Source organism: Chiloscyllium punctatum, chromosome 45 (assembly GCF_047496795.1).
Source record: "Chiloscyllium punctatum isolate Juve2018m chromosome 45, sChiPun1.3, whole genome shotgun sequence".
NCBI classification, from domain to species: domain Eukaryota; kingdom Metazoa; phylum Chordata; class Chondrichthyes; order Orectolobiformes; family Hemiscylliidae; genus Chiloscyllium; species Chiloscyllium punctatum.
In genome coordinates this window covers 54,217,157-54,234,378 of record NC_092783.1, presented here as the reverse complement: position 1 = coordinate 54,234,378, position 17,222 = coordinate 54,217,157, and the positions used below count along the sequence as shown (strand labels likewise).

General features: G+C 39.6%; 1 protein-coding gene across 1 annotated transcript; it reads right to left on the bottom strand.

Moving 5' to 3' along the window:
- Positions 1 to 295: 295 nt before the first annotated feature.
- Positions 296 to 10,208, bottom strand: snrpe (small nuclear ribonucleoprotein polypeptide E). The gene is made up of 5 exons (XM_072563800.1): positions 10,037 to 10,208; positions 7,342 to 7,368; positions 6,955 to 7,017; positions 4,316 to 4,394; positions 296 to 512 (listed from the first exon to the last, which is right to left on the bottom strand). The coding sequence occupies exons 1-5, from the start codon at positions 10,088 to 10,090 to the stop codon at positions 457 to 459; spliced, it is 279 nt and encodes a 92-aa protein (XP_072419901.1). The 5' UTR covers positions 10,091 to 10,208; the 3' UTR covers positions 296 to 456.
- Between the last annotated feature and the right edge of the window lie 7,014 nt (positions 10,209 to 17,222).

The window sequence follows — 17,222 nt, the reverse complement described above, 5'->3', positions numbered from 1 at the left end:
TGATCAACATATAGCTGCTATTCTGGTCAGGTTCACCCAAGTCATCAGCTGGAGGATGAATCTATTTGGTTTCAACATTTGACTGCCAGACAATAGAAAATGCAACATTATATACTCTCACAAGACAATAAACTGCAGACTATCACTTCAGTAGGCATCCTAACTTGCTTTCCCTTGGTGCCAATTAGCATACTATCCAGTTTGCGCTGGCAGTAGTCAGAAATTACAGTAACAAACTGAAGTAAATAAGATTGTATCAATCTTTGTGTTCAACTACAAATAACATGGAAGGATAGACAGTTATAACTTTTTTATTCAAAATTATTACTGTAGTGAGGTTCATAAGAAGTATAGGACCTGGTGACTCATTCGACAGTGTATCTGAAATGTTATCAAAAGCTTGTGTTCAATTTTTCCCATAGTAAGTAAGGCAATGAAATGCCAGTGAATCCATTCCTAACTGTGGACACTCTGTAATAAGGTGATGTTGTCCCCCTTTAGCATAACACGACCTGAAAGACAGAGAAAAACTCATTAAGAACCGACTTTATCGAAAACATAAAACCATTTCCTTTTAAACTCCATGTCAACACAATCAGTCATACTGGTACGATGTTTCGTGCTACAGCATCACATCCCCTTTTCCCCTTATTTCATTCATTTCCCCTGACATTTCATTCTTCCTTTATGAGCTTACTAAAATTTATTTTTAAAACAGTAATTAAAACCGCCTCCACTATCTTTTCAGTATGGTATATTCATTGCAGATTTCAGTTCATAAATACTCCATAAATGTTTATCTTTATGCTGTCTTTGGTTCCTTTGTCAATTAGTTTAGATCAGTGTCCCCCCGCTCTCGACCCTTACTTACTCTAATAGGTCCAGTTTCTATCTACTCTCTATCAATTTGAGTCAGTTGGCAGCAAAGTCAGCTGGTTGTGGATTCAAATCCCACTCTAAAGTTCAGCAGAAAACTCACTACCTAAAGGGGAGCTGCATTCATTCAGATGACAAAGGCCCAATATCTGCTTGCACAAAAAGGAAGAGATTATTGTTTCAACAGCAGGATAATCTGGTCAGTTTCCCTGCCCAATACATTAATGGAAGGCCTTTCTATGACTTAAATAGGTACAGAAATGATTAAGAAAGTTCTCAACACTAGTGCAGTTAAAAGATCACAAAACTATTGAACTGAATTAGCATTTTGGTGCAAATTGAAATAATAGAAGCAATAGCATTTGACTCCCTAACCAATCACTACTTGCTCTGGGATGTCTACCACACATTTAGAAATACAAAGAATATGGTTTGTTTTACTGGAGTGATTCACAACCCTTCAACTATCACTGACTAAATTAGGAAAGAATACTTCCAGAACACTACACTGCAAATAAGGCAGTTCCCTTGCTTTTGGTGTGCAAAGCACTATAGCCAATAAATCAGAAACCTGGAATCTTTTATCTGATAACCTTTTCTGTATTCAGGTAAATGCTTCATTCCAAAGATGACATTACCCTCACTACAAGCACATTCTCAGAAGCTAGGCTGAGATTTCAACACTGTAATGCTCTAAACTGCAGGAATAAGACTCAAATCTATAACTCTTTACACTCATGAGAAAATGCCAGCAACTCAGCAAAGCTGGTAAATGACTGATGAAAGACAACCAAAAGCATATAACTAGAAGCGAAAAGGGAATGGACTTCTGTTTCAACTATAAAAATTTAGAATTAATGCTGTGCAATTTACAGTTGGCTGCCTTGGCAAAATAATGATGCAAAAACTTTTAAGTATCAGAAATGGACAACATATATTCTTTAAATGTTAATTATTTGAGACACTGCACTGGATGTTACACTGTGCACCATTAGGCAATTATTATTCCTTACATCAAATGATTGTATGATGTAAACATATAATTGAATTTTTCCACAGTACAATAACATTTCAGCAACTGAAATGATAAAACAGACCAAATCCAAGGATGGGATATTTGTTTTCTTTTTCAACTGGAACTTTCCTGCCATTGAACTTATACAAATAGATCTGCAGTGCACCTTCTCATAGAGTCATAGAGATGTACAGCATGTAAACAGACCCTTCCATCCAACATGTCCATGCAGACCAGATATCCCAACCCAATCTATTCCCGCCTGCCAGCACCTGGCCAAATCTCTCCAAACCCTTCCTATTCATGTATCCATCCAAATGCCTCTTAAATGTTGCAACAGTACCAGCCTCCACCACATCCTCTGGCAGCTCATTCCATACACGTACCATCCTCTGCGTGAAAAAGTTGCCCCTTAGGTCTCTTTTACATCTTTCCCCTCTCACCCTAAACCTATGCCCTGTAGTTCTGGACTCCCCCACCCCAGGGAAAAGACTTTGTCTATTTATCCTATCTATGCCCTCAGCCTCCGACGCTCCAGAGAAAACAGCCCCAGCCTGTTCAGCCACTCCCTGTAGCTCAAATCCTCCAACCCTGGCAACATCCTTATAAATCTTTTCTGCACCCTTTCAAGTTTCACAACATCTTTCCGATAGGAAGGAGACCAGAATTGCACTCAATATTCCAATAGTGGCCTAACCAATGTCCTGTACAGCTGCAACATGACCTCCCAACTCCTGTACTCAATACTCTGACCAATGAAGGAAAACATACCAAACACCGCCTTCACTATCCTATCTACCTGCGACTCCACTTTCAAGGAGCTATGAACCTGCACTCCAAGGTCTCTTTGTTCAGCAACACTCCCTAGGACCTTACCATTAAATGTATAAATCCTGCTAAGATTTGCTTTCCCAAAATGCAGCACCTCACATTTATTTGAATTAAACTCCATCTGCCACTTCTCAGCCCATTGGCCCATCTGGTCCAGATCCTGTTGTAATCTGAAGTATCCCTCTTCACTGTCCACTACACCTCCAATTTTGGTGTCACCTGCAAACTTACTAACTGTACCTCTTATGCTAGCATCCAAATCATTTACGTAAATGACAAAAAGTAGAGGACCCAGCACCGATCCCTGTGGCACTCCACTGGTCACAGGCCTCCAGTCTGAAAAACAACCCTCCACCACCACCCTCTGAGCCAGTTCTGTATCCAGATGGCTAGTCTTCCCTGTATTCCATGAGATCTAACCTTGCTAATCGGTCTGCCATGAGGAACTTTGTCGAATGCCTTACTGAAGTCCATATAGATCACGTTTACTACTCTGCCCTCATCAATCCTATAGAGTCAGAGAGGTACAGCATGGAAACAGACTCTTCGGTCCAACTCGTCCAACCCGAGCAGATATCCCAACCCAAATTAGTCCCATTTGCCACCACTTGACCCACATCCCTCTAAACCCTTCCTATTCATCTACCCATCCAGATGTCTTTTAAATGCTGTATCTGTGCCAGCCTGCACCACTTCCTCTGGCAGCTCATTCCATACACACACCACCCTCTGCATGAAAACGTTGCCCTTAGGTCCCTACTAAATATTTCCCCTCTTACCCTAAACCTTTCTTTGTTACTTCTTCAAAAAACTCAGCTAAGTCTTTCTCTGTAGAAAAGGATGAAGTTACTTATTACACAGTTGACCACCCTACCTCAAACGAGACAAAAGGTTGCCACTTGAATGAAATTCTTTAACATTCCTGGAAGTGCAACGCAATCAGACCCACACTCCACCCATAATTAACATTTTTCATTGTTATCTGCAGTTAACAATCAGGGCAGTAAGCCACACAGAGTTGCCTTTTTACTATCCATTGATACCAACTATGGTGTTACACTGTCTGTAGTCATTTTACTCAAGATTTTCCCCGCTATTATGTCACACTACTTTGGTCCATTAAGCATCAAGTTAAGCAGATCCAGTAAAGTAATTTCACAGAGCAACCTGACAATAATCTGAAACAAACACCCTGACTTAGTGGTGTATAATGTCATTGGGCCTGCTCTAGCCAAGATGTGACTCCAGATCCACACCAATGTGGCTGCCTTTTAACTGCTCTCTGTTGCTGAGCCATTTCAGTCAGTTCTAGGTCAATTAGGGATGAATAACAAATGCTGGCCTTGCCAGTGACACTTATGTCCAAAGAAAGAACACAGACTAGAAAATTTCTTCCTGAAAGAAAGACTGAAACGTCAAATGCACCAATGAGTTTTAGTGGAAAGAAACAGATTAAGTAGAAAAGATACCACTGCAGGAGAACATATCTTGGAAAGCTTAAACGGAGAAAAGAGATTTCACAATTAATTTCTTCCAATTATTTCTTAATAAAGATATACTATTGAAAGAGGAGGACTATGTTAACCAACTTACCCAATGGTTTTCTTGATTTTGATTTCATGTGAATTTCTTCTGCATCATCCAAAACAAGGTTCATATATTCATCAAACCCCTGTGGTTAAAAATAAAAGTCATTATTTTCCATAACAGCTGGGACTGTCATTTGCCAAGCTTAAGAGAAGATGATTAATTACAAATCAGGACCAAAATCCACAATCACAAACTCAAGCTAGAGAATTTCAGCCATGCTCCAGAACTGTGCAGGGGAATACAGCTAATAGATTTTACTGAAATCAGAGACCTCTACTCCTGGAAAATCGATTTGACACACCAAAAACCCACAGAAAAGGTGTCCAAAGATGTTCTTACTAATTGAGTACTTTTTTTTGTCACATCATCATCAGGTTTTGAGGTAATAGTTAAATCAAATGTTGCTCTCAGTATGCAAATCTTGAATGTTACTAGTATTTGGGATCAAAACGCACACAACTTCGTACCCCCATGAAAACAAAAAAACCAGCAGCATTCCTGAAAAAAAACCTAAAATTTTGAAAAAGATATAATCAGTTGAGGGAGAAATAGTGACCAGGACACCAGAACACACAGATCTTGAAAAAGTGCCATAGTATCTAACATCCAGTGCAACAGGCAGAGAGCACAGTAGCTTAACATCTCACACAAAGTGTCACCCCAACGACGTACAATTTAATCCATTGATTTCATTAAGTTTCGAGAGCACAACTATACAGATTACAAATGGTAGAAATGAAGTCTTTATTTAAGAAAGGATGTAACAGCATTACAAATATTTCGGTTAAGGTCCACTTGACTGATACTTAGGATACACAGGGAACAGCAGGGGTTCAACTTATGAGGAAAGGCTACACAGGCTGGGTCTGTACCTATTAGAGTTTAGGAGGAGAGGTGACACAATTGACATAAACAAGATGCTGACATGAACTGACAGGGTGCACGCTGAAAAGATCTATCTCCTTGTGGGAAAAACTGGGACACAGTTTAAGAAGCAAATGGCCTTCAATTTAGGAAAGAAATAAGGAACTTCTTTTTTTCCCCTCAGACATTCCTGAGCCTTTGGAATTCTCTTCCCCAAAAAATAGGGGCGTCTGCATGATATCTTTTCAGGAATTGTGCAATGCCAATAACTTACCGTAGATGCTCTCTAATTTTATAAACCACACACAAATCTGTCCCAGATGCTCTCATTAAAATTTTTTAAATTACAACAGAAGGATAGATTTTTTCGACAAAACAACAACAAATTCTCCATATGTCCTCACTGGGTAAATGATAACTAAATCAGTAGTTTTCTGCAACTGCAAGTGGCTTGAATTTGTACTGCTGCTCAAGCTGACAAAGTGTATCACAGTGGTTTAGCGGAGTGAGCAAATTCTTGAATGTTTCATATGTTTTCAGGCCTCTGTCAGAAATATCATCCTTATCCTCCTCCATCCGCCATAATATCCCTGATTAACAGTTGGATTAGCAAGAACATTCAGGACACATCACACATGCAATGAAAAGTTCTTACGCAAACGTATTCTCCCAGTACCCCAATAATATCTATTTATGCAACCAACTTCAAAAAGGTTGTCCATGCATGTACAAACAAGTTTCCATCAAGATTTGATTTTAAAAACTTTTTCTCAACAAAAAAATTTAATGACAGCCAGTTTTTCTACTGGTTTGCTGGAATTTAAAAAATGAAATTTGATCAGCTAGGGATATATACAATATTATCCCCACCAAAAAATGTAATACCATTACAAGACAGACAAGAACAATGTGCAGCACATGGAGTCACAATTAATTAAAAATTATTCCAGTACAAGCATATACAGTACACAAATAGCCACAAGAGGATACTATTCCAGCATGGTCCCAATTTACAAATGCAATCTCATACAGTGGTGTTTTTTCATTAAAGACCTAACAAATGTACATCTCCTTTACTTATGAACAACTCCTTTATATTGCCCTGTATTGTGTTCCAATTTGTGTACAAATCGACTTGCAAACAAACCCCAGAATAGAATCTGGTTGCAACCCAGAGACTGACTGTACAGATAAATTCCTGCCTAACAAGGGAGTTAATGGATATTGCGGATAGGCAGGAATGCGGACCTGTGGCTATTCAATCAGAACAGCCATAATCTGACTGAATAACAGAGCAGGTAAAGAGGACTCCTTATCTGTATGGTCATTCATGTTAATAACTGCAGATAAACCACAAATTAAGGACTCAAATTTCATATATCTATCTTGCAGTTAGGCTACAGATAAAGGTTTGCAAATCCTCTGTATTTTTCACCATTTCCTACTGATGGTACCATGCAGGCAACTCCAAAAGCAAATAAAGCTAATTCTTTCAAGGTTGCATTGTTGTATAGCTAGTCTTGAGATTAGGGCTCATGCTTGCATTATTGGGGTTGGTTATAGTCTAAACCACCATCGTTCCATCTTGTACAAGTTTGCACAAGGAAACGGTATATTGCAATTATAGCTGGCATCAAACTTATAGAAAACATCTGATGGTTGCACTGACTTGATGCAACTTCAGGTTTTCTGGTCTGTTGTCAGCCAAAACAGCTTGATTCACTTTTCCCAATCCAATTAACTACACGACAGAACTCCAGGCTAATTTTCATACTTACAATTATACAGCCTTCTATCCTCATGTTGACTTGCTCATATAACCATACTTGGATCCTGGATCTCTGAAGTAAAGAAAAAAAGTATTTTAAATCAGAAACAAATTATTTCCAGATAGTCTGAATAAAACAGCACCTCTAAGTTGTCAACACTCCCTCAGTAATGCATTAGAGTCAGATTAGATTGTGTTCAAGTCTCTGGAATGGGTATGAACTCAAAATCTGACTAGGCAAAAAGGATACAATTAAGCCAAGATTTAAACTGCTCTTTGATGAACTACTGCAGCAGTCATTATTAAGCTGGGTTCACTTATGAGCAGGTACAATCAAACACCACTGCCACAATACTTAATTATGTAAAAAGACAGAAGTTAAACAGTAAGTACTTACATTCTGAAGGTATCTGAAAATAAGATTCTGTTGCACTCTCAGTTAAGGAACATATTTACATATATGTTATATAATAAACATCTCCATCATAAGAAGCATCATATTTTCATTAGAATGGTGCCCATATCACAGACTGGTTATAGACAGCATACGAGGTACCTAGAACAATATTGATTATCTGAATGAGATGGGCAGGCAACCTCAATTATCTGAACATTAATTATCCAAATTTCGGATTATCCGAACAAGATCCCAAGGTCCTGTAAAAACGGCATTAGGCAACTCAGCATTCAGTTATCAGTTAAACGGCATTATAGCGAACATTGACAGATAACAGAGGCATGTTTGAATAACCGGCACTCAAATTATCACTTGTTTACGATCAGATCAGTTATCCAAACAATACGTTATCTGAACAAAATACTCACCACTCGCCTTGGTTGGATAACCAGTTTGTGGTATGGGCACCATTCTAATGATGCATAGTTATACCTACCTCAAAATTGTTTACAGTCACAGTACTATTATGTTTACCTGGGCAGTCACTATGTTGATGTCAGCATTGAAGTCAAGCCAAAAATGGTTATTAATAATGTATCTCAAATAACTGTCTACAAACAAACTGCAGAGCATCGTAAACTCAATGGTACCCTCATCCCACATTCACAAACAACCATTTTCAGAATGCATATACTGGGAGGGAATCAGGAAGATGAACCCCAGTGGTATTCCCCTTTTTAGCCTTTGAATTAAATTCAGAAGACAAGTCTATGCCTGGCTCTGACAAAAACAAAAATCAATGAAGCTGGGTGCATCCAAATTTGTACTGACAGCTAACTCCACTACCTAGGTGACATTCAGGTCTGAGACTAAACCCATATTAATGTCCAAATCCTGATGAAAGTTTGGATTTGGTATTCAAAGTTTGGAAGAAGATTTGTAGCTCGGGTGCTCGTTGTTGTGGTTCTGTTCACCGAGCTGGGAAGACAAATTCCCAGCTCGGCGAACAGAACCACAACATTGGATTTGGTATGTTTACAAAAGTTTCCACTCAGTACAACTGCCATACCCACATTTATCATGATCCTGTAAATACAGCAACATTATAATTATATTTTCTCGATAACTTCAGTTGCAGAATGGATACAAATACAGGGCAACAGTATTATACCAAAAATTGCTCTTATAAGTATTGACATAGGAATTCATAATGGTAGCATAATAAAGTGGCTTCAAAATGATGCACACTTTTGCACATATTCCCATGTCATTTATCCTGCAGTATTTAACTTCAATTCAAACATATGTATAGCTCTTTCATCCACCACCCCTACACTCAATCAATTTATAATGTTTCCTGGTCAAACAATGGTGCGATGTGAAAGTTTTCATCTTTGTTTTCAAGTTCCACCATGCAATATTGCTCAACTATACAAATCTGTCATAAAAACTAGAAGAATTGCAGGTGCTGTAAAATCAAAGACAAAAATAGAAATTGCTGGAAAAGTCCAGCAGGTCTGGTAGCATCTGCGCAGGGTTAGCAGTTAATGTTTCTAGTTGAGTGACCCTTCCTCTGAACGTTGGTGAACTTCTCCAGCAATTTCAAATCTTTGCCCTCATCTGATTCAAACCTCTTGAGCATCCCTGATTATAATAGGTGCTTTGTTATTTATGACTGCATATATTTAACTGCATACCCCACTTTCCACTTTTCAGACAAATCATAAAATCTACCTCTTTAACCAGGCGTTTGCCATCTAATCAAATATCTCATATGGCCTGGACACAAATTTTGTCCAGTAATACTCATGGCTTTTCACTACTTTAAAAGGTGCTACATAAATGTCAATCATACTTTGTGAGGGCTCCGCACGTGCCAAACAACTGAGCAACTACTTTACACTTGCCACAACATACCACATTGCACATCTAATTATTAGTTTCAACAATTCCTACAAAACATAAGAGAAGTAGACTATTTAGACCACTGACTATTCTGCCATTCAATGAGATCATGGTTGATCGGATAATCCTCAATTCCACTTTCCTGTTTTTTGACCAATAAGTTTAGATTCCTTTCCCGATTTAAAAACCTACCTCAAACTTTAACACACTCAATGACAAAGCTTCCACAGCTGAGTGGTAAAGACTTCCACAGATTCACTACCACCGGACAGAATAAGTTCCCCGTTTGTTTTAAATGGACTGCTTACTCTGAGAAATTATATCTTGTAGACCTAAACTTCCCCACAAAGCAAAACGTTTTCTGCATCTCCCTAAAATCCCACTTTGTTTCAATAAAGTCTCTTATTGTTCTAAACTCCTCGGAGTAACCGGCGCTTCCAGCCTGAGGATGCTCTAAACACGGGACGGAACGTAACTTTAAAACAAAACAATGAGTTTAAAAAGCCGGGGTTCAACGGGAGTGAGGGCGGACTCCGGCAGCACATGGAGCTCGTGCTTCGGAGCCGCTCGCCATCCATGACACGGCCAATTGACCGACACAGGAGGCCTCATGGAGAGAGAAAGGGGGCAGGCTGGCTCCACGGCCGCGATGCCGGGTGCAGGCCCGGGCCGAGAGTCTGGTCCGGAGGGTCGGGTTCGGGTCCAGGTTCAGGCCCGGCGGCCTCGAGTTCCAGCTTGATCCTCCTTCCCGCCCGCGATCGGAAACCTTCCCCACCCACTGGAAGGATACGATGGGCTGCACCATCACTTTCTGCACTTTCTGTGCCTGCCCGCGGTACGCCATGACTCCGGCTCCGACCCCTGCGACCGCCTCAAGAAGAAAACACCACCAACAGAAAACGGAGACAAAATGGCGGCTCCCGCTTCACGCACCGTGACCTCTGACCTCCCCCTGAACCGCGCGGCGGATTCTGGGAGGCGGGGATCCGCTTCTCTGGTAGCGAGTGGGCGGGGATCCGCTTCTATGGTAATGAATGGGCGGGGATCCGCTTCTATGGTAATGAATGGGCGGGGCTCCGTTTCTATGGTAACGAATGGGCGGAGCCTCGTTTCACTGGTAATAAATGGGCGGGGCCTGAGGCTGTACCCTGCCCCACAGGGAGATATTGGTTCTGGGGAACTAGCCCCACAACAAGTTAAAATAACACTCTTATCACAACCTGGAGTAGGGGGTCACTGAACCAGCATTTAGAGATATTTATTCTTTCACCCCACCTCCCCCCGCCTGGTGTAAAGTTTAAACTAAGTCACTCATCATTATTTGGTGTATTAATTTCTATGCCAACACATTTATCCATGAGCACCCTGCTGTGAAAGAAATAAACATTGGTTTTCCCATGAAGCTGTTTTTTAATTCACCTGATGAGTGCAAGAGGAAATCTTATGAGAAAATGTGTCTTATGTTATGAGCAGCATTTCCTTATTGTGTGGTTTGATGCCACACCATTAATTTTGGGTTCTTTACAGACTGTTTGAAGGCAAAGCAAAGCCAAGGACAGAGCTCAAAATTAGATCTCAAATAAACACTATTGATTGGCCATGATTATATTGAATGGGGGAGCAGGATTAAAGGGCCCAGTTGCCAACTTGCGCTACTTTCTATTATTCTATATTCATTATACATTAAATGTTGTTGTACATGCTAATCATTGATATACAAGGCTCTGACTTATTATGTTAGGTAAGGACTAAACTTCTTTGTGTGTTCATGTCCATATGCTCTCAAGGCTCTGAAGTTCTAGTGAGGTATGTTCCAATCACACCTTTTCTGTGCTGTTTATATTCAGTAATGTGCAACTTTGTGACATGATTGCAATTTTGGTCTGCTGTTCAGGCAATAAAAGGAGTGTTGGAGAAACTAAGCAGATTTGGCACCATCTGTGATGAGAAAGCAGAGTTAACATTTGAGTTCAACCTGATTGTTCAGAAAGCATTATCATGCTCTTAACCAGACTCTTGAGACCAAGGATGACTTCTTTCTACTCTGTAGTGTAAAGAATGTATGTTTTAATGTTACATTATATTTGATTGTGTATTGATTTGGACAAAGGATTATTTCATATCAAACAACTGAGGAAGGAACTGTGGTACTTTTAAAAGGCAAGTTACTGAACCTATTGTAAGTGATATTACACTTTTCCTTTGCAAGCAGCGGGGGAGGATGTAAATAGATAGCATGATACCAGTTTCAAAGATTTGGCCAGCAACAACAAATTGGTTTGTGGAATTGTGACCAGTTATGGATGCTAATAATTGTCAGGTTAGTTTCTGGACTGCTGGTAGATTTGTGGGTGTGAACAATGCAGTAAAAAGCCCTTAGACTTCTGAAAGGAGTGGTAGGCTGTCTCTCTCTGTTAAATTACCTGAAGTTAAAGAAAGCCACTTTTTTTTCTCACATTTGTTGATGTAAGCTGTTGTTTTTAAAGAATAAGGCAAACATCATTATTCTGCTGGAGGAGTTTAAAAACCCACTTCCATGTGGATGAACAGAAAGTTCAGGAAATGAGAAGAGCAGCAGAGATGGCAGATGAGTACACATTGGTGCATAAGACAACCTTCCAGCAAGAATTTCAGCCTGTAAGGAATAGAAGTTGAGAGAAGGGGAGATCTTGCACTACAAAACAAAGAGTAGAGAACACTGGTAATTGTTTACCACAGGTTCCAAAAGAACCCCAAAAGGGTGAAAAGGAAGTGAAAGGCCTCAGCTGTTTCCACTGTAATGGAGTGGGACACAGAAAATTACAGTACCAGTGGTTTATGAAGGGCGCTGGGTGAAGGTGTTTTCACTGCCAGAAAGTGGAACACGTAAAGTCACAGTGCTGGTCGTTACAGAAAGGCACTGTGGGAATAAATGTGGGAAAAGAACATAAGCCAGTGACATTAGTGAAAGTAGTGAAAGAAACCCTAAAAAAAAGGTCAAGAAGCTGCAGAAGTGTGCACAGCCTAGGTAGGGGCTGGGTATGGAGTTAGTGCTTGATCTCTACAAAGAATTCACCTTTGTAAGTAACGTTTACTCAGAAAGAACAGGGGAGAAGGGCAAGAAGTTATAATTTTGAGAGATACAAGATCTAACCAGTTGCAGATAGTAAGGGATGAGCGAGTATGCATTCTTTCTGAGCTGTTACCCGAGAAAGTGGTAATTTGTGGAATAGATGGACAGAAATTTAGCGCTCCCCTATGTAAGATCAGGTTGGAGTGCCAACTCAAGACTGGGGAAGTAACAGTGGGAGGGATTGACAGAATGTCAGTTCCAGGAATACAGTTTTTAGGAACGATTTAGCAGGGTCCAAGGTGGGAGTGACACCCCTTGTTGTGGAGAAGCCCAAGGAAGACCAGGAAACTGAGGAGTTAAAGAAGAATATCCTGGTATTTTCTTAGACTGTGTGGTAACAAGATTCCACTATCATAAGTCACTGCATGAAGCAAAAACTAAAGAGGAAGATGAAGGAGTTGAGGTTCACTTAAGTGTTTGACGTAATGGTGCAGGAAAAACCTGAACAGGCAGAGGGTCAAACAGAAGTGTTTAGTACTGAAGGGCTAAGGGACTACAACAGAAAGACAAGACGATAAAAGATATATATGTGGATGCGTACTCCGAAAAGGAGGCAGATATATTCTTGAGGGTTATTATCTGAAAGATAGAATTCCAGGATGAAAGTGGAGACCATGGCAGGTTAGTGCAGTAGAGAAATGGGCAAAAGTGCACCAGATTGTGTTGACTGTAGCAGACAGGAAGTGTTACGGGAAGTACGTGATCTATCTGTACGAGGTCACCTAGGTGTAAAGGAGACTCAGGCTGAGATACAAAAGCGTTTCTGTTGGCCTGGAATGCACAAGGATGTGGTTAAATTTTGCCGTACGTGTCATACATGCCAAATGGTAAGTAAGCCACAGGCAGTAACAAAACCAGCACCTGTGTTGCCAATTCCTGCATTCAAAGCACCTTTCACATGGTTGGGACTTGATTGTGTAGGTCCCCTCCCGAGAACTAAAAGTGGGAACCAGTAGTTGTGGATGTATCTATCAGATTTCTGAAAGGAATTCCATTACGGAATATTAAGGCAAAAATGATGGTCGAGCAGTTAGTAGCTTTCTTCACGCGGTGTGGGCTACCTAAAAAGATTCAACCAGTCCAAGGGTCTGATTTTAATGCTAGGCTGTTTAAGGAAGTCACGGATAGCTTAGGTCTACAGCACTTTAAATCAAGTGCATATTATCCTGAATCCCAGGGAGCTTTAGACAGGTGGCATCAGACCCTGAAGACCATTTTGAGACCGTACTGTCAGGATTACCCGAATGATTGGGATAAAGGTATCCCATTCGTATTGTTTGCCATGAGAGATGCCCCAAATGAATCTTCTCAGTTTACTCTCTTTGAGTTAATATTCAGGCATGAAGTGAGAGGACCTTTGAAATTAATTACAGAGAAATTGACAGGAACAAAGTCGGAGATCTCACATTTAGATTATGTACTAGAGGTGAGGGAGAGATTAAATTGAGTAGGTGAGTTAACTAAACAACCTAAAGAGGGCACAGCATAGGATGAAGTAGGTGGCAGATAAAAGCTCAGACTCAGACGTTTTCCCGAGGAGTTCAAAACTAAATTGTTGAAAGATTTTCTTTAAGTAGTGGGATTTGGGTAGTTCTTTGTCTCTCATAGTTCAACAGATTACAAGGCGAGGTGAGCTTTTGTGTCTGGTTTAAATTAGAATTAAATTAGAAGGGTTTACCCCATTTTTGTAACACTTCTTTTGTCACTACTCGTTCTATTGCCAGGTTTTTTTTTAAATCCATTGCCTAACTTATCAAGCTTTTTCATACTGAAAATAACATTTCCTTATTTATTCTCAGCAAAATATTTCATGGTCTTATAAGCAACTTTACTGAATCTCAAATTTGTCTATTCTCTCCATCCCTGTTGCCCAACTCATTAAGATCCTCTAAACCTAAAGCCTTGTTATCCTTCCTACAGTGTGGCTGGTAGAATCAGACTTAATACTCCAGCTGGGCCTACACCAGCATTTCATTAGTTTTACAAAACAATCCTTGTTTGTGAGAAGACTTTTTTTTATAAAGCAAAGAATTTCATGTCTATTAAAAGCTTTCTCTGTTTTCTATGTGGAAATACACTCTCAAATTTCTGCTCCTTTAAATTTGTACTATTTAGTTCATATTTCTTTTGACCAAAATGTAATGCTTTACGTAGAGTTAAATTTCATCCATCCATGTGCCTACCCATTTTACCAGCTCATGTCCTCCTGAAGTCTGTTTACTACATTTCCCAAATTTATGCTATCTACAGACTTAGAAATTGCTAACTGAATCAATTTCTTTAATGTCCCAAGAGCAGCAGTGGCTATCAACCACTGGGAAATGACACAATGTTTCAGACAAATGACCGTTTATTACTACTGTGAAATAATAGAAAAATGTGGAAAATCTCCTCACTGCAGGTCGGCTACTTGACGCTTCATTAGAAAGGAGGAAAGCCAGCAATAGGTTTTGAAAATCTATTCTTTTGCTTTTCTTCCTTAGTTCTGATTGTCCTTAAAGCTGAAAATGTTAACTATTTTGCTTCTTAGATACCACTCAGCCCATCAGTCTGCTCTGCCATTTAATAAGATCATGGATCTGATCATCTTCAACCCCTCTTATCTGCCATTGCTCCATAATAGTTTGACCTGCTTCCTGTTTCCAGCAATTTTAAATTTCCAGCATGTGGTATATTGCTTTTGTTTTCACCACTCTGCCTTGAGCAACTTTGTATTCAGGCAGAGGGGCCCCTTTGCTCCTTGATCATTTCAGTTTGGCTTTGAATGTTCTATTAGTATTTAAATAATGTAGAGGTGTCAGTTAGCTCAGTGGACTGGGAAGCTGGTTTGAGATGTTCAATTCCTGCACTTACTGAGGCTGCCACAAAGGACTTTTCCTTTCAGCCTCTCCCCTCACCTCAGACATGGGGAACCTTCAGATTAAATCACTACCAGTCACCTCTTGAATGGGAGAACAGCATTATGGTCCAGCAGACTTTCAAGATGTTACCTTTTATTATGCAAAAAGTTATACTTGCCTTAAGGAGCACAACTGACCAACAGTTTGGTTTTCTTAAGTTTTATTTTAAGGAATGTTTTAAGAAATGTTAAGGAGGGTTTTAATAAGAATTCTGCCTCAAATTGATCCATCAGGTTATGCACACTTAACATTTTTGAGTACTCAAAACTGAATTAGTCTTGAAGGGAATTGAGGGATATGGGAATAGGAGGGGAACACAAAGCTAAAGTAGTTCAGCCCCCATTTAACAGTGACAGAGCAAGCACTAAATGCGAAATGGCCTATATTCAAACAACTACAAATGAAGGGGGAAAAAAAAAAAAGAGGCCAGCAATGAGACAAACTCAAATCTTGATCTTTCTCCTATGGTCAGTTAACAAAAGCAATGACCTGTTCTAATTTGTGCTGATAGTCAGGTGACATTTTCCTAGCCTTTACCAAGGATGCAAAATTATATCCATAGCAAAATTTGAACAATATAGTCCTTTTATTACAAAGAAAAGGTCATATATTCAGTGTGCGCACAATCATAAATAAAATCACCCAGTAGCATGGATGTATATTTGAACAATAAAAAGAAAAGTACACAAGTCAAAGGGCACAAATACAGAAATATTAGAAAAACAAGACCATCTGCTTTAGATCCTAAAACACACAAATTCTATTAGTCAACCTAAATGCAGACCATAATTGAACAAAAGGATTTTACAATGTTTCATAAAGAAAGCTAGCATTGCCTCTGCAGAATATTGACAGGCTGCTTTGAAGAAGCACCTCTAGTATTTTACAGGATAGCAAGTCCTCTGGAACATGAAATTGCATTTGTATAAGCATACAGTTCAGAGTAAAATGCAATGTGTAGGGTTTTCAATTGTTTTAAAAACATTTGTTTTCTCATTAGCCAGTTGGGTGGGAGTGGAGTCCATCAATTTAAAAGATACAAATAACTGGCAAATGAAAAAAAAACACAAGTAGTGACCTCCATTATCACAACCGATTTGTTTATTTCTTGTAGTTTTAGCAGCTAAAAAGTCTACTTTGACACTAAACAACCAGTTCCTGGATTTTAATACTGCAGCTCCAGCACTTTCATTCTGGTCTTCTTTTTCTTACCAGTTCAGGACCATGTCAGCGCTGATTTCTACAGTGCAGTTCCTGCTGCTTTTCAAATAGAGTTTCAGAATGATTTCTGGAGCACAGAAATCAGAGTTGCAGTGTTTTGGATGCATATTTATAATTTACTGCTTTGATTGGTGGTAGATTGAGGTTTGGTTGGGCAAGGGGTGGCAGAAATCAAACTGCTTTGCGGTGCAGAAAGCAAATAGTTTAAACTAAGGCACTACAAATTTACCAGACTTGGAGTGAACCAATTTGTCTTCCTCCATCTCTGTCAACAAAGCTCCACACAAGATGGGTATGCTTCAACAACAACAGGCCTTTACCAATGATCTAATTGACTCTGCTCCTGGCAAAGCTTTTCGACGTTTATAAGCATCCTGTTGGAGCAGATTTTCTTCAGTTCATTCAGCCCAACACATAGCGAGCAGAAAATCAAAAGCTTGGCTGTAACCCCAGTACAATATCAACAATTGGCATATAGCAGGCTTCACAGATAAACAATACTAACTTTTGCACATGAAGGCTGCATATTAAGGAGTCCTTAGGGTATTTATCTTTCAACATTGGCCAGACTTTGGCTGTTTTCAGGACAACAAAAGATAGTGGTTTAGCTTCTTGGACACCACTGGATTATTTACTGGTAGCTTTACTCCACTCTTGAGAAATCTCTGGTCATGTCTTCAATTGTGTTCAAGTTACAGATGCTGAATCTTCTAGCTTTACACACCAAATAGAACACTCCAATG

Bases quoted from the DNA above. Each gene is read 5' to 3' on its own strand.
- snrpe (XM_072563800.1), bottom strand. From the start codon at position 10,090: ATGGCGTACCGCGGGCAGGCACAGAAAGTGCAGAAAGTGATGGTGCAG. The intron at 7,369-10,036 runs GTATCCTTCCAG...AGAGTGCAACAG, and splicing joins AAGTGATGGTGCAGCCCATC to AATCTTATTTTCAGATACCT. The intron at 4,395-6,954 runs GTAAGTATGAAA...TTTTAACCACAG, and splicing joins GGATAGAAGGCTGTATAATT to GGGTTTGATGAATATATGAA.